The 14,962-nt window shown below is 65.5% G+C and overlaps 2 protein-coding genes across 6 annotated transcripts; both read right to left on the reverse strand.

The window, feature by feature from the left end:
• Window positions 1-585: 585 nt before the first annotated feature.
• MYADM (myeloid associated differentiation marker) lies at window positions 586-2,463 on the reverse strand. The gene has a single exon (XM_075105956.1). The coding sequence runs from the start codon at window positions 1,746-1,748 to the stop codon at window positions 867-869; it is 882 nt and encodes a 293-aa protein (XP_074962057.1). The 5' UTR covers window positions 1,749-2,463; the 3' UTR covers window positions 586-866.
• A 202-nt stretch (window positions 2,464-2,665) lies between these two features.
• SEPTIN12 (septin 12) lies at window positions 2,666-14,278 on the reverse strand. 5 transcript variants are annotated; one of them, XM_075105951.1, is made up of 11 exons: window positions 14,066-14,278; window positions 10,443-11,516; window positions 5,066-5,254; window positions 4,505-4,633; window positions 4,276-4,357; window positions 4,042-4,179; window positions 3,840-3,957; window positions 3,666-3,761; window positions 3,452-3,548; window positions 3,149-3,200; window positions 2,666-3,047 (listed from the first exon to the last, which is right to left on the reverse strand). In XM_075105951.1, exons 1-11 carry the CDS (start codon window positions 14,118-14,120, stop codon window positions 2,903-2,905), a joined length of 2,175 nt encoding a protein of 724 aa, XP_074962052.1. In that variant the 5' UTR covers window positions 14,121-14,278; the 3' UTR covers window positions 2,666-2,902. The 5 variants fall into 5 exon arrangements, with proteins under 5 accessions (XP_074962052.1, XP_074962051.1, XP_074962055.1 ...); XM_075105950.1 differs by having other exon boundaries at window positions 3,452-3,551; XM_075105954.1 differs by lacking the exons at window positions 10,443-11,516; window positions 14,066-14,278 and adding an exon at window positions 8,270-8,706 and having other exon boundaries at window positions 3,452-3,551.
• Between the last annotated feature and the right edge of the window lie 684 nt (window positions 14,279-14,962).

The following is a 14,962-nucleotide window of genomic DNA, read 5'->3' on the forward strand; positions in this document are numbered from 1 at the left end:
TCCCCTGCCTGCACCACTCTGCTACCTTCTTCCTGAATACTGGCCTGTGGTGCCACTGTCATCCCATTAACATGTCTCAGCACCCCAAGCTCTGGTGGCAGCAGGTGACACACCCCCCCTGCCTTGCGTCCCCCCAGACAGGGGACTCCTTGGCAGCCCCCAAAGGGTAAAACAGCAGGCATGGGGCTCTTGCCAGCATGGCCAGGACCAAACCCAGCAGGGGTCCTGCTGGGGTGACAGAGGTGGTGATGAGGACCAGGTGGTGCTGGTGATGACAGCCTGGCGGGCTCAGCCCCCCCAGCAGTCACATTCCTCCCGAACCCGTTTGGCAGGGTCTTGTGCAGGTGCCAAGGCAAAGGCATCCGGGTTGGGTTTTTTCCTGGTCATGCCCTGCTTCACTCCCATGCTGAGTCAACAAGGAGGAGAAAAGGGGATTTGCTGAAGTCCACTGCCCCTCTGTGCCACTGCCAGTATCCCCCCAATGCTGCTGGTGGCCCCCAGTTTCTCACCCCTGAGCCTCCCATGCCACTGGGGAGGATCCTTCAGAAAGCCGGGAAGCGGAAGAAAGAGGAGGCAAAAGCAAGTGAAAAATGACCCAATTTAATCCCAAACACCCCTCCCTCCCCATCTCCAGGGTTTCAGGAGCACCCTGTTCCCCCCCAGCCCAGCCCCCTGGCCAAGCAGCCTGTGGGGCACAGGCCTGAGCACACCTCCTGGAGCGCCCTGCAGCTCTGTGCTCCGGCATGGGGAGAAGGAGCTTTCCGAGGCATCTGGCCTCTTCCTCAGCTCCACTGGCAGCCCCACACCGACACCAGCATCCAGCTGCGTCCCACCACCCCTTACCCCACTAGGGTTACCCAGAGCCCTTAGGGAGGTGCCCTGATGAAGACCATCCTGGTGGAGTAGACCAGGTCCACCAAGTAGGCGATGAGGTTGAAGATGGTGAGGAAGGTGACCCCCAGGTGCTTGTTCCACCAGCAGTCTGTGCCGCAGAGGTTGGGGCGAGATGTCTGCCTGAAGCTGTAGAGGGGCCAGAGGACGGTGGCGGTGGTGTACATCACCAGGGCCAGGGCATTGTAGCCCACCAGCATCTTCTCCAGCGGGCAGGGCATGTAGGCGAGGCACCGGCCAATGGTGAAGATGATGATGATCAGGGTGATGATGAAACAGATGGAGTAGACGGCCACGCACCACTGCAGGCCAGCTTTTGTATCATGGGTAGCCAGCATGGACATATCCAGCAAGGAGAAGATGAGGCAGGCCACATAGGCTTCAAATACCTTGAAGAGCCCAGGCACGGTGGAGAGGAAACTGCTGATGTCCCCTGGCTTGGTGCGGGTGAGTCCCACCTCGAGGGCGTAGGCAAGGAAGCAGAGGCAGGAGGCAGCGGTGGCCACGGCCTGCAGGGCACACGTGCTGTTGTTGCAGGGGCTGCTGATGAAGGTGGAGGGGAAGACCACCGAGGTGGTGAAGACCATCAATGCTGCCAGCACGGAGAAAGCCGAGGTGAAGTCGTCCCAGGAGAGTGGTAGCCTGGGGTAGAGCCCCAGCAGCTCCAGCACCAGCACCAGCAGCGTCACAGCAAAGCAGAAGCACCAGGTGAACATGCACCACGTCCCATAGGGACCCTGGAAATGCCTTGTGGAAGCCACCAAGCTGAAGGCAATGCAGGACAGCACAACAGCAAAGAGTCGGGCAATGCCCACCCGGGAGGTCACAGTGCGGAGGTTCACTGTCACCACAGCCATGGTCCCGGCCAGCTCTCCCACCCACACTGTGCGTCACGAAACGGGTGCTGCCGGCAGCCACTCTTATCTGGGTGCTGGGATGGAGGGGTGGGGCAAAGAGCAGGGAGCTGCCAGCCCCCTGAGCCACCTGTGCCAAGGACCCCCAGCTCTGCTGCCACTGCCACCGCTGTCAGGCACGGCTCACCGGGGCAGCTGCTGGGGGCTGGTGGCAGTAGTGGTGTGTGTGGGTGGATTATTAACGTGGGGCCAGGCAAAGGGTGCTGGCACTTGTGGCAATGCCAAGCCCTGCGGCAGGGCTGGGGTAGGGGGGGCAGGGAGCTGCTGCATGCTACTGTCCTGGCACCACAGCGGGAGGCACAAAGGGCCTTTCACACACCCCCAGAGCACTGAAGGGTCCACCCCAGCACCCCTATTCCCACGCTGTGCCGGGGCCAGCAGCCAGTGGGGCAGCACCCGCAGGGTCTGCCTGAGGGTTTGGGGGGGCTGCACCCAGTGCCAAGTGCCCCTAGCAGGGGAGTACCACGGGGGGGAGCAGCCAGGTGTAGGCCCACCCCACTCCTCCGTGCAGCACCTCCTCTTCCAGCAACTCCACTCACCTCCTGGCACCTTTGCCACCCGATAAGTGGCTCAAAGTCCGGCTTTACCAGCTGCCGTCACTGGGCAGGGTGGGTGGGGTGACGATGAGGAGGGGACCCGCACCCTGCCCACCCCGACCATCCATGGCACCACCAGCACCCCACCGGCAGCACCGCCGCTCCCCCAGGGTGCCCATCTGGTGCTGGCACTGGGCACCCCAGCAGCCCTTGGGTGGGGGGGAGGTCTCGCCCCATGGTCCCTGTGGCTGGAGAAGTACAGGAAGGTGGTGGCATGTTAGAAGGTGGGGTCCAACAGGAGGATGATGATGGCGAAGGCTGAAGGGCTCCAGGTTGACCTTTAATGCTGCACAGGGTCTAGAGGGCCTGTGCCCATGGCGGAGCTTGGGGACGAGAGACCTGGGGACCCAACCCGGGGCAGCCAGGCACTCTTGTGGGGCTCCTCACCCCAAACTGGCATGGGCTTCTCACTCCAGGCAGGGTCCAGGCACAACCACTGGTGGGCAGGGGATGGGCACTGCCACGGGGGTCCAGTGGCAGCTTTGGGGGGGACGTGGTGGCTCAGAGGTTGCTGCCACCCTCGCCCTTGCTGGGTGGCCCATCGAGAGGGCTCAGCACTGGCTGGTTGCTCTCGTTCAGCCGCTGCACACGGTAGCTCTCATAATGGACATTGTGGGTGACGTCTTTCAGGTCCTGCAGGTGTGACCTGCCCAGGGCAGCAGCGGGAAGAGTATCAAGTCACTGTCTCCCCACCCTGCTATCCCCCCCCGCAGGATGCCGGCACCCCCTGCCCTGTCCCCCACTCACCGGATCAGCAGGTCCCGCAGGAGGGGGAACTCGCAGTGCGCCGGGTTCTCCACTGCAAAGCAAGGGAGAGCAGGCAGTGGGGCTGGCAGGGTGCAGGCAGGAGGGCAGGGGGTATTCCTGGGCAGCACATCCCAGCAGGCTCCAGGTACCACCACAGCATCAGCACAGCTCCACCCCACACCCCCTCCCCAGACTTAGCACCTCCCAGGGCAGGGATGCACCCATGGGTGCTGGTCTCCGCACCCCCAGTGCCCCCCCCCCCCATACATGGGGAGGGCTGGGGATGCAAGGGGTTCTCCTCACCTTCAATGATGCCCCACTTGGTCTTGCGGCCCAGCACCCGCTTGCCATTCACCTGGTGCTCCTGGTCCGCCCCCACCACGGCAAAGGGGATCTTCTCCTGCTGGCACAGAGAAGCGCCCTTGCCCCAGGGTGCTGCTGGGCTCCCCTGGGGATGTCTTTCCCCCACCATGGTCCCCAGGGGCCAGCATCCCCAATCCCAGTTCCTGTCACTCACCCGAATCCTGTCATTCAGCGCCCTGTCATCTGGGTCCTGGTCAAAGTCCTCCTGCGGGTACATGCTGATGGCGTGGGTCTTCAGGTCCTCCTGGATCTGCAGGATACAGGGCTTGAGCTGGGGCTGGGGGTCAACACAGGGCACCCCGGGAGCCCCTCAGGGACCTGCCCTCACCCGTTGCTTGAATTCTGCCCGTTCTTCCAGGGTAAGCGTGTCAGCTTTGGCGATCACTGGCACCACGTTGACGATCTTACTGAGCCGCTGCATGAACTCCAGGTCCAGTGGGCGCAGCCTGCCAGGGACCACCTGGGATCACCCTGGGCTAGCCCTACCACCAAGCAGGGAGCACCCATGGGTGCTGTGACTGGGGACTCACCAGTGACCCGTGGGGGGGATGAAGTAGACACATGCATGGATCCGGGTGTCTGGGATCTTCCTCTTGCGGGTGATGAGGATCTCCTCGTGTAGGTACCTCTCGTACTGCTCATTGATGTATTTGATGATGGGTTCCCAGCTGGGGATGAGGGGTTGGGGGACGGCATCTGAGCTCAAACCCTTACCCCAAATTGCCACCCACGAAGCTGGGATGCTGCACCCTGTTGTGTCCTACCAGTTCTCGTTGTTGATCTGGTCCCCAAACCCTGGTGTGTCCGTCACCGTCAGCTTCATCTTCACACCCTTCTCCTGGATGACTATGGGGCAGAGAAGTGGATCAGGGGGACCAAGCATTGGGGAGAAGCAGGGGACCAGGAAAGTGGGGTCTGAGGCCACACCCACCCCCCTGGTCCCCTGCTTCTCCCGAGGGTTGGTAGGACACAACCCCATGGTGGTGACCTTACCATGGGTGATGGACTGCAGCTGCACGGTCTTGGGGATGCGTTCCTCCTGGCCAGGCTGTGATGCTTTGCGGCTCACCTTGGACTTGAAGAGGGTGTTCACCATCGTTGACTTCCCCAGCCCGCTCTGCCCTGCAGGGATGCCAGCAGCTCAGGTTTGTTCCCCCCGATAAATTAATTCCCCCAGGGCGATTACACCTTGGTACCCATTTGGGAACTTCCCAGATGTTTATCCACCCAATACATTTATTCTCCAGGATGACAGCAGCTTGGTACCCATTTGGCAGCTTCCCAGAGGCTGAGATAGCTCTGGTTTGTGTCTCCAGTACATTTATTCCCCGAAGTAATAATACCTCGGTACCCATTTGGAAGCACCCCAGTGGCTGGCATGAGCTCACCCATCAGCATCACTATATAATCAGGAATGGGATGTTGCTCCTCTTCAATTTATTGCTGGTTAAATCCCTTAAAATCCCTTAAAAGCACAATGTCCTCCCCCCCATGGCAGCATTGGAACCAGGGCTCCCGCCACAACCAGGAGCAAACCCCATGTCCAGTGCTCACCCACAACCATGATGTTGAACTCAAAGCCCGTCTTCATGGTTTTGATTTTCATCTGGTCGAGCACGGCTTCGATTCCCACGTAACCGAAGAGCTGGCAACCCGCCGGGCCAGGTGCCACAGTGAGGGGCATCTCCTCCTCTGGCACAGCAGGTGGCTCCATGCTGTGCTCCTCGGGCTCCAGGCTGCTCCCTGCATGGATGGGCAAAGGCGGGTGAGCCCAGACTGCTCCCCCCTCCCCAGTGCCTGCGCTTCCACCAGTACTGTTGCCCCAGCAGCAGCCGCCCTGGCAGGCACGCAGCGCCAGCACATTCCTGGCAGCCAGTAAGTCTCAGCATGGCAACGGGGCACACCGCCCCCACCCCCTGGCACCCTGTGGGCAGAGAGGGATAGGGAGGTGCCGTAATGACATCCTCGGGGTGGCCATGCCACCAGGCAGCCCTGCCCATCCCCTGCAATGCCATCGGTTGCTCTGTGAGGTGGTTACATCAGGCACCACAGCTGCTGCTGGCACTCTTTGCCCATCCCACATCGTCACCCACGCCGAGGCCATCCCCTGCAGCACCCTCTCCAGCCCTGGTGTACCGGGCATGGGGCAGGACGTGTGACCCCACATTGTACCCAGGCATCGGGCCCCTGCCACAGCAAGGGGCACCTGCCTGCAGTCCTGGGGGCTGAGGAGGGCCAGCACAGGCACCGGCGCAACCCTGAGCCCCACGGACATGCAGAGTTTGCCCAGGGAACCATGTCCAGAGCGTGCCCCAGCCCTTTGTGTGGCAGCCTGGGGGGCCCCAGAGCCCTTTCTTCCTCCTCCTCCTCCTCCCCAGCACAGCCATTGTTCGTGTCCTACCTCAGTGCCGCAGTGCCCTCGCTCAGCACCCCACTAGGGTTGGGGCGGTCTCCCAGGCGCCATCAGTGTCCCCATCTCCATCAATGCCGCAGCCCGGCACCCTCCCCTCCACCAGCCCCTGGCTGGCACAGAACCTGGCTCCGGCGAGACTGCCGCTCCCACACATGACCAGCACAGCAACATCCCTCCCTCCCTCCCTTCCCCACCCGCATCCCCCTCCCTGCCACAGCCAAGCCCCTGTGCCGAGTTTGCTGGTTGCCCGGCAGGGTGGGGAAGGCGCCCGCCCGCATGTGCCCGCCCAGCACATGGCACTGCTGGCCTCCAGCCAAGCCGGCGCAGATGGGGACCCCAGCACAGCGATGCTCCCCACACCGTGGCACCTACCACCCCCATGGGAGGCTGCAGTGATACTGAAGGGGAGCAGGAGATATCAGCTGTGGGTACCATCCCCACTGGCACCCACTGGCTCCCTGGCACCAGGGACCACCCTGCACCATGCTCCCCAAGCAGCACCCATGCCCAGTTGTGGCACAGACACGGTGGGGCGAGGTGAGGGGTTGTGGCCCTGCCACCTGCCCCACTGCCGCAGTGCCCCATGGCGCCTGCATCCCCCCGCACCGCAGCCTCCCCACCAGCCACATATGTGCCAGCCGGTTCTTGGCGTCGGCGAGGCTTCAGCGGCAGCTTGCTGACAGCCGAGGCTGCCGAGAGAGCTGAGCTGCCCTGCTGAGGCTGCAGCCATGTGCCATGCAGCCTGGGGACAACAAGCACATGGGCAGGGTCCAGCCCAAGGGTACCAGATGATGCAGCCAAACATGCCTGTTGCTTCTGTAAAAGAATCCTGGCCAGGGGGCTGGGGGGGGGGCACCCAGCACCTTGTGCCCACTGGTGGGTGCAAACCCACTGCCTGGCCGGAGTGATGGAAGAGCACAGCCGGGCAGCGATTCCCTGGAAGGTGGCAGGGTTGGGGACAGCAGCACCACGTGTCCCAGCTCCCCCTGCGCCCCTGTGGGTCGGGGTGTTCCTCGGAAGTGGCAAAACAGCCAGGGACTTCCTGGTGATAGCGGTGCCACCCAGCGGGGGGGTCTGGGGGCAGGTGGGGTGCTGCCTGGGGCAGGCAGGGTGCTGCCTGCAGCAGAGCTGGGGTGCTCTGCAGGCAGGCAGCGAGATGGGAACCCCCCCCAATGCTCACCTGGACACACCACTGCTCCCACGGACACCGCCTGCCCTACACCCCCCACCCCAGTCCCTGCCAGACCCTGGCTGTTGCCAGGCCAGCTCCAGAACCAAGTGATGCAGCTGCTGCCTGGAGCCACCCAGGGTGGCCGGTCACCGCAGGCAGAGTGCAGGCAGGATGGGTGCTTGCACCCCTCCCAGCTGCCCAGGATGCAGCACCCATGCAGGTGCTCGGCTGTTTTCTGCTGCCTCATGCCGTGCCATGCTGGCGACAGCACCAAGCAGACACAAACAGCCAGAGGGAGTGTCGGGCAGAGCTGCGGGGCACGTGGCAGCGCTGGGTGCTGCACCCACAACCGCCTCTCCCACAGGGCCAGAGCCCCCTGTGTCCTGGCCCTCACTGCCATAAAGACCCAGCAGCAATGGCTGGCAGCCGGGCAGCCACAAGGAAGCTCTTTGGCATCATCACGCACCTCCAGGGCTAATGGCTCCTGCAGCCAGACCTGTTCGAGGACTTATTAAAGATGCTCTTATTTTCCAGGCAAGTCAAGTAATCCCGGGTCTGTGGTCTCCTCCATGGATTTAATTACGGATGCGGGGCTAATTGGCCAGTTCCCCAGGGAAGCCTGTAATAAGGCTCTGGGAGTGGAGGGTGCTGGGAGAGGATGAGCCTGGATTGGAGCTCCTGGCCCAGCTGCTTGCCACTGTGCTGAATTTGGCATCACCTCGGCTGAAGCACAGCTGGATGGGGAGAGCACAGCGCTGAGTCCCAAAGGCTTGAGGGTGGGTGGGCACGAGGGAGCCAGCCCCTCCGGCAAAGGGATGATTTTGGGGATGTGGAGGGAGAGGAGCCCACCACACCAGAGAGGACCTCACCACAGCTCTACCCGCCTGACCGAGCATGACCCAGAAATGCCGGTGTCTTTTCCAGCACCCAGCACGACCCAAGGGGACAGTGGTGACAAACCCATCTGCAGCTTGGCTGGCTGTGGCATAGGCGGGAGCTGCAGCACAGGGCTGGGGACCGGCAGTGAGCAGAAGCAGAAGTGAACCACTGGGCAAAATCCTGCGCCCTGCAGCACTGCCTGCCTGCTGGAGCATGGGAGGGCTCACCCTGCCCCAGCAGCAGCAACCCCCTGCCCGCACGCCACCCTGCCCGGTGCCACCACGTTCATCCCTACCTGGGCAAGCTGGCCGGAGCCGGGGCTGCTGCTTCTGAGAGCTGGTCACCAGGGCCAAATGGCTCCTGGGGTGCAAGATGGGGAGGGCGGCTGCAGCCCACGGCTCCTCCTCTGCTCCTCCTCTTCCTCGCCCGGGGCCCTGCGTGGGCGACCCATCAGCGTGGAAGTGAAACGCGGCGGCCGCCAGCTCGCTTGGTGCTTCCACCCACAGGGTGTGGGAATGAGAGTGCCACACTGCCTCACAGCCACCTGTGGGTGCCATCACCACCATGGGGCCATGGTGGCCTCCCAGGAGAGGAGAAAGAGCATCCCCACCTATTCCTGACACAGAAACCACTGTGCCTGAGCAGCGCACGCCAGTCCCATGTCGTCTGAAGGGCAGCCGGTGCCCGCATGCTGCCCACCATCTTGCGCCCCACTCCGCAGCCTCAGCACACCACACTCAGCCACCCTGCCAAACTCCAGCTTGGTCCTGAGCAACCTCCCCCCATGTCCCCATCACCCCGGCTCAGCCCTGAGCACTGCCCCCCCATGTCCCCATCACCCCAGCTCAGCCCTGAGCATTGCCCCCCCATGTCCCCATCTCCCCGGCTCAGCCCTGAGCACTGCCCCCCCATGTCCCCATCACCCCAGCTCAGCCCTGAGCACTGCCCTCCCACGTCCCCATCACCCCAGCTCAGCCCTGAGCACTGCCCACCCACGTCCCCATCTCCCCAGCTCAGCCCTGAGCACTGCCCCCCCATGTCCCCATCACCCCAGCTCAGCCCTGAGCACTGCCCCCCCATGTCCCCATCACCCCAGCTCAGCCCTGAGCACTGCCCTCCCATGTCCCCATCACCCCAGCTCAGCCCTGAGCACTGCCCCCCCATGTCCCCATCACCCCAGCTCAGCCCTGAGCACTGCCCCCCCATGTCCCCATCACCCCAACTCAGCCCTGAGCACTGCCCCCCCATGTCCCCATCACCCCAGCTCAGCCCTGAGCACTGCCCTCCCATGTCCCCATCACCCCAGCTCAGCCCTGAGCACTGCCCCCCCATCACCCCATCACCCCAGCTCAGCCCTGAGCACTGCCCCCCCATATCCCCATCATCCCGGCTCAGCCCCGAGCACTGCCCCCCCATGTCCCCATCATCCCATCTCCCCAGTTTGGCCCTGAGCACTGTCCCCTCCGCCCCAGCCAGTGCCATGGGCAGTGGCGGGTCAGCAGGGCAGCCAGGCTGGCTGGGCAGCACGGCCACAGGCATTGTTGGGGGATGATTCACCCCAGCCCGGAGCAGATGTATGGATGCCTTTGACAGCGTCAGTACTTAAGAGCCCAGTGATGGTGGCTCTCATGACACCCCAGCGAGACGCACAATGAGCCCCAAGCTCCTAAACATGGAGCACCAGTGGCAGCAGCCATCTCCTGGTCACCCTGGTGCTCTCCAGCCTTCCCTGGAGCAGCTGTGGGGAAGGAGGAACACTGGGTGTCCCCTGCCCCATGCTTGAGGAACAGACACAAGCTGGTGCGGTGGGAGCTGGGGGCATGGCTGTGCCGGGAAGCACTGTATCCTCCCGCCAGCACAAGGCACGCGCCAAGCACGCCTGAGCACACCTTGGCCCCCAGCCACCTCCTCCGCCTCCGCGGGAAGGGAGGAACAGGATCCATCCCCATGTCAAGGCAAGGCTTAAAAGGGGAGAAAGTGCTGGATGCGGAACAAGATCACAGCGATAGCTGGCACGCGTGGGGCCACGGTGCTCAGTGCTGCTGCCAATGGGGCACATGTGTCCCGACCTGTCTGCCCGCGCCGGGAAAACGATTAGTGCTAGGCAGCACGGGAAGCTCGCCAGGCACCTGGGAGCCAGGCGGTATGGGAGCCCTGCCAGAGGTGTGCTGGACTCTGTGCCGTGTGGCCCTCCCCACCGCTACGCGCCACACTGTGCTGAGCGGCATCCAATGTGCCCCGCCAGCCCCAGCACTGGTGGGGAGGAGGGCACCAGCGGGCATCATCCTGGCCATGTCCCCAGCATCACATCACATCACATCCCCATGCCCACAGCCCTGCATCACCACCCTCCCCAGCATCAGCAGCGCTGGAGTGGCTGGAGGCAGCGGAGCTCACTGGGAGGTTGTGGCAATGCCATGCCCAGCAAGGGTGTCCTGGTGGGGAGAGGGGACAAGAGCGAGTCCTACCGTACTCTGGCGTCACCGCAGCCCAGCCACTGTCTGCAGCCTCGTTGGGAGCCACCACCGCCGTGCAGGGTCCCCGCGGCCCCACCAGCCTGGCACTGGAGGGGGTTGCCCCAGCTCCACTGGGTGCTGCTGGGGTTCCCAGGGCCGGCACCAGCACCAGTCCCCCGAGGAAGGCAGGCTGGGAGCTCACTTGCACCGTCTGTGGCTGGGACACCAGCTTGAAGGGGGCAGCTTGGGGCGCTGGTGGTGGTGGTGGCAGCCCCTCAGCCCTCCCCAGGGACGGGGTGGTGGGGGCTGGGCCTGCCTCCCCCTGGCCCTGGGGGAGCGGTGGGGGCCGGTGGGCTGGGCCAGGGCTGGCGCTGAGGCTGACCCTCAGCTGCGGCCGAGGCAGCGTGCAGGTGGCCACATCCCACCTCTGTGGCAGCCACTCCCCTGGCCCCTTGGGGAGCGTGGGCAGCCCTGGGGCCAGCCCAGTGCCATCACACGGGGCCAGGGTGGAGGAGGGAGGCTGGTGGGTGTGGGGCTGGGTTGCAGGGCTCCGGGTGCTCCATGGCTGGGGGTCTGGTGGGGACGTCCCCGTCCCTGGCTCCTCAGCAATGTGCAGGTCCAGTGCCGGCAGCGAGCCACAGCTGGTGGTGGCCCCATGGAGAGGACGCTCCAGCTCTGCTGGGAAGACACTGCTGTGGGATGGGACCTTCTTCAGGTAGGTGCCAGTGGCCAGGGGGCTGCCTGGCGGCTGGGGGGGTGCAGGGCTCTCCAGGCTGGAGGATGAGCTGCGGAGGCTCTCGCCGTCGCTGCCTGGCCCTGTGGCAAAGCCCCGGTGAGTCTGGAAGGAGGTAACACAGGTGACGGCAGTGCTGGTTGTGCCGTTGGCTCGGCCAGTGGAGAGACTGGTGTTGAGCCGGCTGCACAGCACGGGGCTGGGAACTGGGCTGGGGCCAGCAGCAGTGCCAGAGCAGGGTGGGTGGCCCGGCTGCAGCGGCCGGCGGCACTCGCCGGTGCCTGAGGGCAGCAGGGACACGGGTGGGGAGCCGGGTGCCTCATCCCCATCCACCTCAAACGACTTCTTGAGCGCTAGGGACAGAGAGAGAGAGAGATGGTGGCATGAGAGTGGCACCTGATGGCACCTGCAGCAGGGCACCCACCAGGCTCTGTCCCCTCCCCAGCTGACCCCCCCGTGCACGGACCCCCAGCTGTGCTGTGCCATGCTGCACCGTGCCAGCACCCAGAGGCACCCCCCAGGCAGCCTGGTGCCAAAGGGCTGTTTGTGAGCTCGTCCTGCATGGGAAACCAGCTCAGCACCAGCAGCCCCATGGCCCTGCTGCATTGTTCACCCCGGTTTTTATCATTTTCACCACAGTTTATATGTACCTGGCCAGCCAGTGCCACTGGCTCCCACCACAGCACACTGCCTGCTTTATTCCCCCCTGTAAGGGATCCATCCCCGAGTAACCGGATCCCCCCGGCCGACCCTCTCCCCCTACATCCATACAAACCGCCATTCTTGGAGAGATTCCTGCCCCCTTACAGGGCATTAACCCTGAAGCCTACTGATGATGAGGCCTCGCACAGCATTAATGTTAGAGTCCATGCAGGAGGCTGCAGCCCTGCCTCCCACATGTCTTTGCAGCAGTGACGGCAACCACGAGCCCACGCTGCAGCCCCAGGGCTGCTGTTGGCGCGAATGTGCCCCCACACGGCCCCCACCACCACCCCATGGGCATCGCAGCACCTGGCTCTGGTGCAAAGCCTCTCGCTGGAGCAGCCGCCGTGCGCTTGCCAGCGGTGGGGGGCCCTCTCCCCTGGGCACCATGGCTGGGCACCACCATGGCAGGTCTGAGCTGCCAGGACCCCGGTGAAGCCCCCACGACCAGGAAGTGCCTTCACTGGGTGGCTGCCCCCTCCCTCCCACCGCAGCACAGCCCCTGCCAGGAGCCACGCTCCTGCCAGATCTGCCAAAGTGGCTCCGTTTGGTACTGGCAGCCAGTTCCTTGGCCCCGGGGAGAGCGTGTGGGGCCCAGGCCCCCGCCGGGCAGCCTTCCTCGCCCCCGCTGCACCCCGCTGCCAAGCTGCGGGTGGCTGCCTCTGGTGGGGAGGCTGCGGGGGACGGCCCACGCCGCTCCCCTTCATCCTGGCACGTGTGCCAGCCTGCCCTGGCACTGCACACACCAGCATGAGGCTGCCCTCACCCCCCTCTTCCTTGGCCCCATGGCCACTGCCCCGGCTTGGCCATCAGTGCCAGGGGCAGTGGGGCAGCAGGGGTCTCGTCCCCAACCCCTCCCCAACTCACCTCTGTGCCTGGGGCTGGGCAGGGGTCAGGGGCCTGGGCGCTGCTAATAACAGCTCTCCCTGACCGGTCCTGCCCCCCTCCAGCTGGCCATGGTGCCGGGGGCCATGGGGCCACCGAGATGGCATCCCCCATACCACATCCATCTCTTGTTTTGGCACCACCGGGGGCATGCCAAAATGCCTCCCATCACCCCAAACCTGCCCCTGGTGACAGGTCATGGCCTCATCCATCCCTTTGGCTGTCCCAACCCATGTCCGGAGTGATGGGCAGAGCAGAGGGGGGCAGCAGTGGGCAGATGGAGGGGGAGGGGTGGCAAGGGGTTTGGGGGGGGATAGGAGGGTGGGAGAATGGCAGAAGGTTTGGGAGGGATGCAGGGAGAGGTGGGGGGGGTAGCAGAAGGTTTAGGGGGGATAGTGGGGGGTGGGGGCATGGCAGGGTGTGTGTGGGGATGGCAGGGATTGAGGGGGGTGGCAGGGTGTGTGTGTGTGGGGTGACAGGGGGTGGAGGCGGCCCGGCAGCGGCGGGGTTAAGGTGCCCAGGGTAGGTGCACACATTCCTCCCCGGCGAGGGCAGCAGCAGCCCCGGGGTCGGGTTTCGCCGCCCGCCCGCCCCTCCCCGCCCGCCCCCGGCCCCGGATCCCGGCCCCGGCCCCTCCCGCCGCGGCCTCCGGGAAGCGGCCGGGGATAATCGCGGCCAAGAGAAAGACAAACCCGCCCCGCTGCCTCCCACGGCCGGGCCGCCCCGGGGGGGCTCCCGGCCCCGACCCCACAGCCCCCGCGGGTCGGGTGGGAGCACGCACATGCGGAGAGGGCGCACACGCACAAGCACGAACACGGGGAGGGGGAGTGCACACAAGCACCCCATCCCCCCCACCCCCCACCCCCCTCCCTGAGCGTTCTGCAGCTCCCCGCCCCGCACCCCCCACTCCACGGGGCACCCCCCCGGCGGTGCACCCACGCCCCGGGCACACCCCGCCGGGCTCCCCAAGGATGCGCCCCGTCGGGTACATTCCAGCTCCCCGCGCCGCGGGGCGCATCCCAACTTGCGCAGCCCCCCACGATACCCGGTCCTTTGGGGGGCGTCCCAGCCCCCTCCCCATGCGCAGCCCCCCACGACGCGCGGCCCCCGTGGGCCATCACCCCCCACGATGCGCAGCCCCCTATGAGGGGAGTGCATCCCCCCACGCCACCCAGCCCACGGAGTGGGGGGAAGCGCAGCACCCTCACGATGCTCAGCCCGGGGGGGTCATCCCATCCTGCCAAGACGCACAGCCCCAGCATTCCCCATCATCCCCCCCCTCCGATACCCAGCCCCGAGTGGGGGGGTCTCGCACCTTCGAAGTCGGAGAGGATCCCGTCTAGGTGCTCCTTGACAGAGAGCCGGGCCATGCCGGGGCGGGGGGGAGAGCCGGCGGCTGCCGCCCACCCGGGACACCCGCATGGGGAGGGGGCGGCCGCGGCGGGCGGAGCGGAGCCGCTGAGTCCCGGGACGGGACGGGACGGCGCCGGCTGCCCTCGGCGGGGAGGGGAAAGAGGAGGGGAGCGGGGCGGGGGGAGGGGTGGGAGGAAGGGGAGGAGAAGGTGCTGCCCGCGAGTGGGCAGAGGATGCCCCCCTCCCTTAACCCCCCACGCCCACGCAGCCCTGCAGAGGCTGGCAGCGACGGCCGGGGCTGGGGACCCCAAGCTGGGCTCCGCGGACCCCATGCCGGGCGAGCGACGGGGGCTCGCCTGCCTGTCCCTCCCCCCATCCCCCCCCTCCAGGGGTGCACCCAGCCTCTGCCTCGGCCCTGCTCGCTGTGGGTGCTGCCTGTGCCCCCACTGTCGCTGGGGGGGGCGGGTCCCGACAGGCTGGGGGGCCATGGCCAGGCTGGGGGTCCCGATCGGGCTGTGCACCACAGGCCTTGCCCCTCCCCAGGCTTTCCAGCTTGGAGAAAGAGGAGGAAGATGCACTGGTGCTGCCTGTGGTGGCCTCCCAGCTGTGGGGTGTTTGCTGGGTGTTACTGTTCCCTGGTGTGTCCGTCCCTGCCGGGGGTCATGCCCCATGCCTGAGCTCCTGGAGCATCCCTGGGGACCAGCTGCTGGGGATCGCGCTCCCTGTGAGTATCCCGAGTGGGCCTGCCCACGGCAAGTGCCACGAGGCGATGCAGGCAGCACCTCAGGGTGAGGGTCCGCACCAGGGCTGCCCCCCTTAGCCCTACGGGATGCTCAGGGCGGGGGGGGGTGTCATCCAT

This window comes from Phalacrocorax aristotelis, chromosome 10 (assembly GCF_949628215.1).
Source record: "Phalacrocorax aristotelis chromosome 10, bGulAri2.1, whole genome shotgun sequence".
Classification (NCBI taxonomy): domain Eukaryota; kingdom Metazoa; phylum Chordata; class Aves; order Suliformes; family Phalacrocoracidae; genus Phalacrocorax; species Phalacrocorax aristotelis.

Excerpts from the sequence above, each read along its gene's own strand:
- SEPTIN12 (XM_075105950.1), bottom strand. The coding sequence starts at position 14,120 with ATGGCCCGGCTCTCTGTCAAGGAGCACCTAGACGGGATCCTCTCCGAC. Across the intron at positions 3,958-4,041 it reads ATCCCCCCCACGGGTCACTG|GCTGCGCCCACTGGACCTGG; the intron begins GTGAGTCCCCAG and ends GGTCCCTGGCAG. Across the intron at positions 3,201-3,451 it reads CAAGTGGGGCATCATTGAAG|TGGAGAACCCGGCGCACTGC; the intron begins GTGAGGAGAACC and ends CTTGCTTTGCAG.
- MYADM (XM_075105956.1), bottom strand. The coding sequence starts at position 1,748 with ATGGCTGTGGTGACAGTGAACCTCCGCACTGTGACCTCCCGGGTGGGC.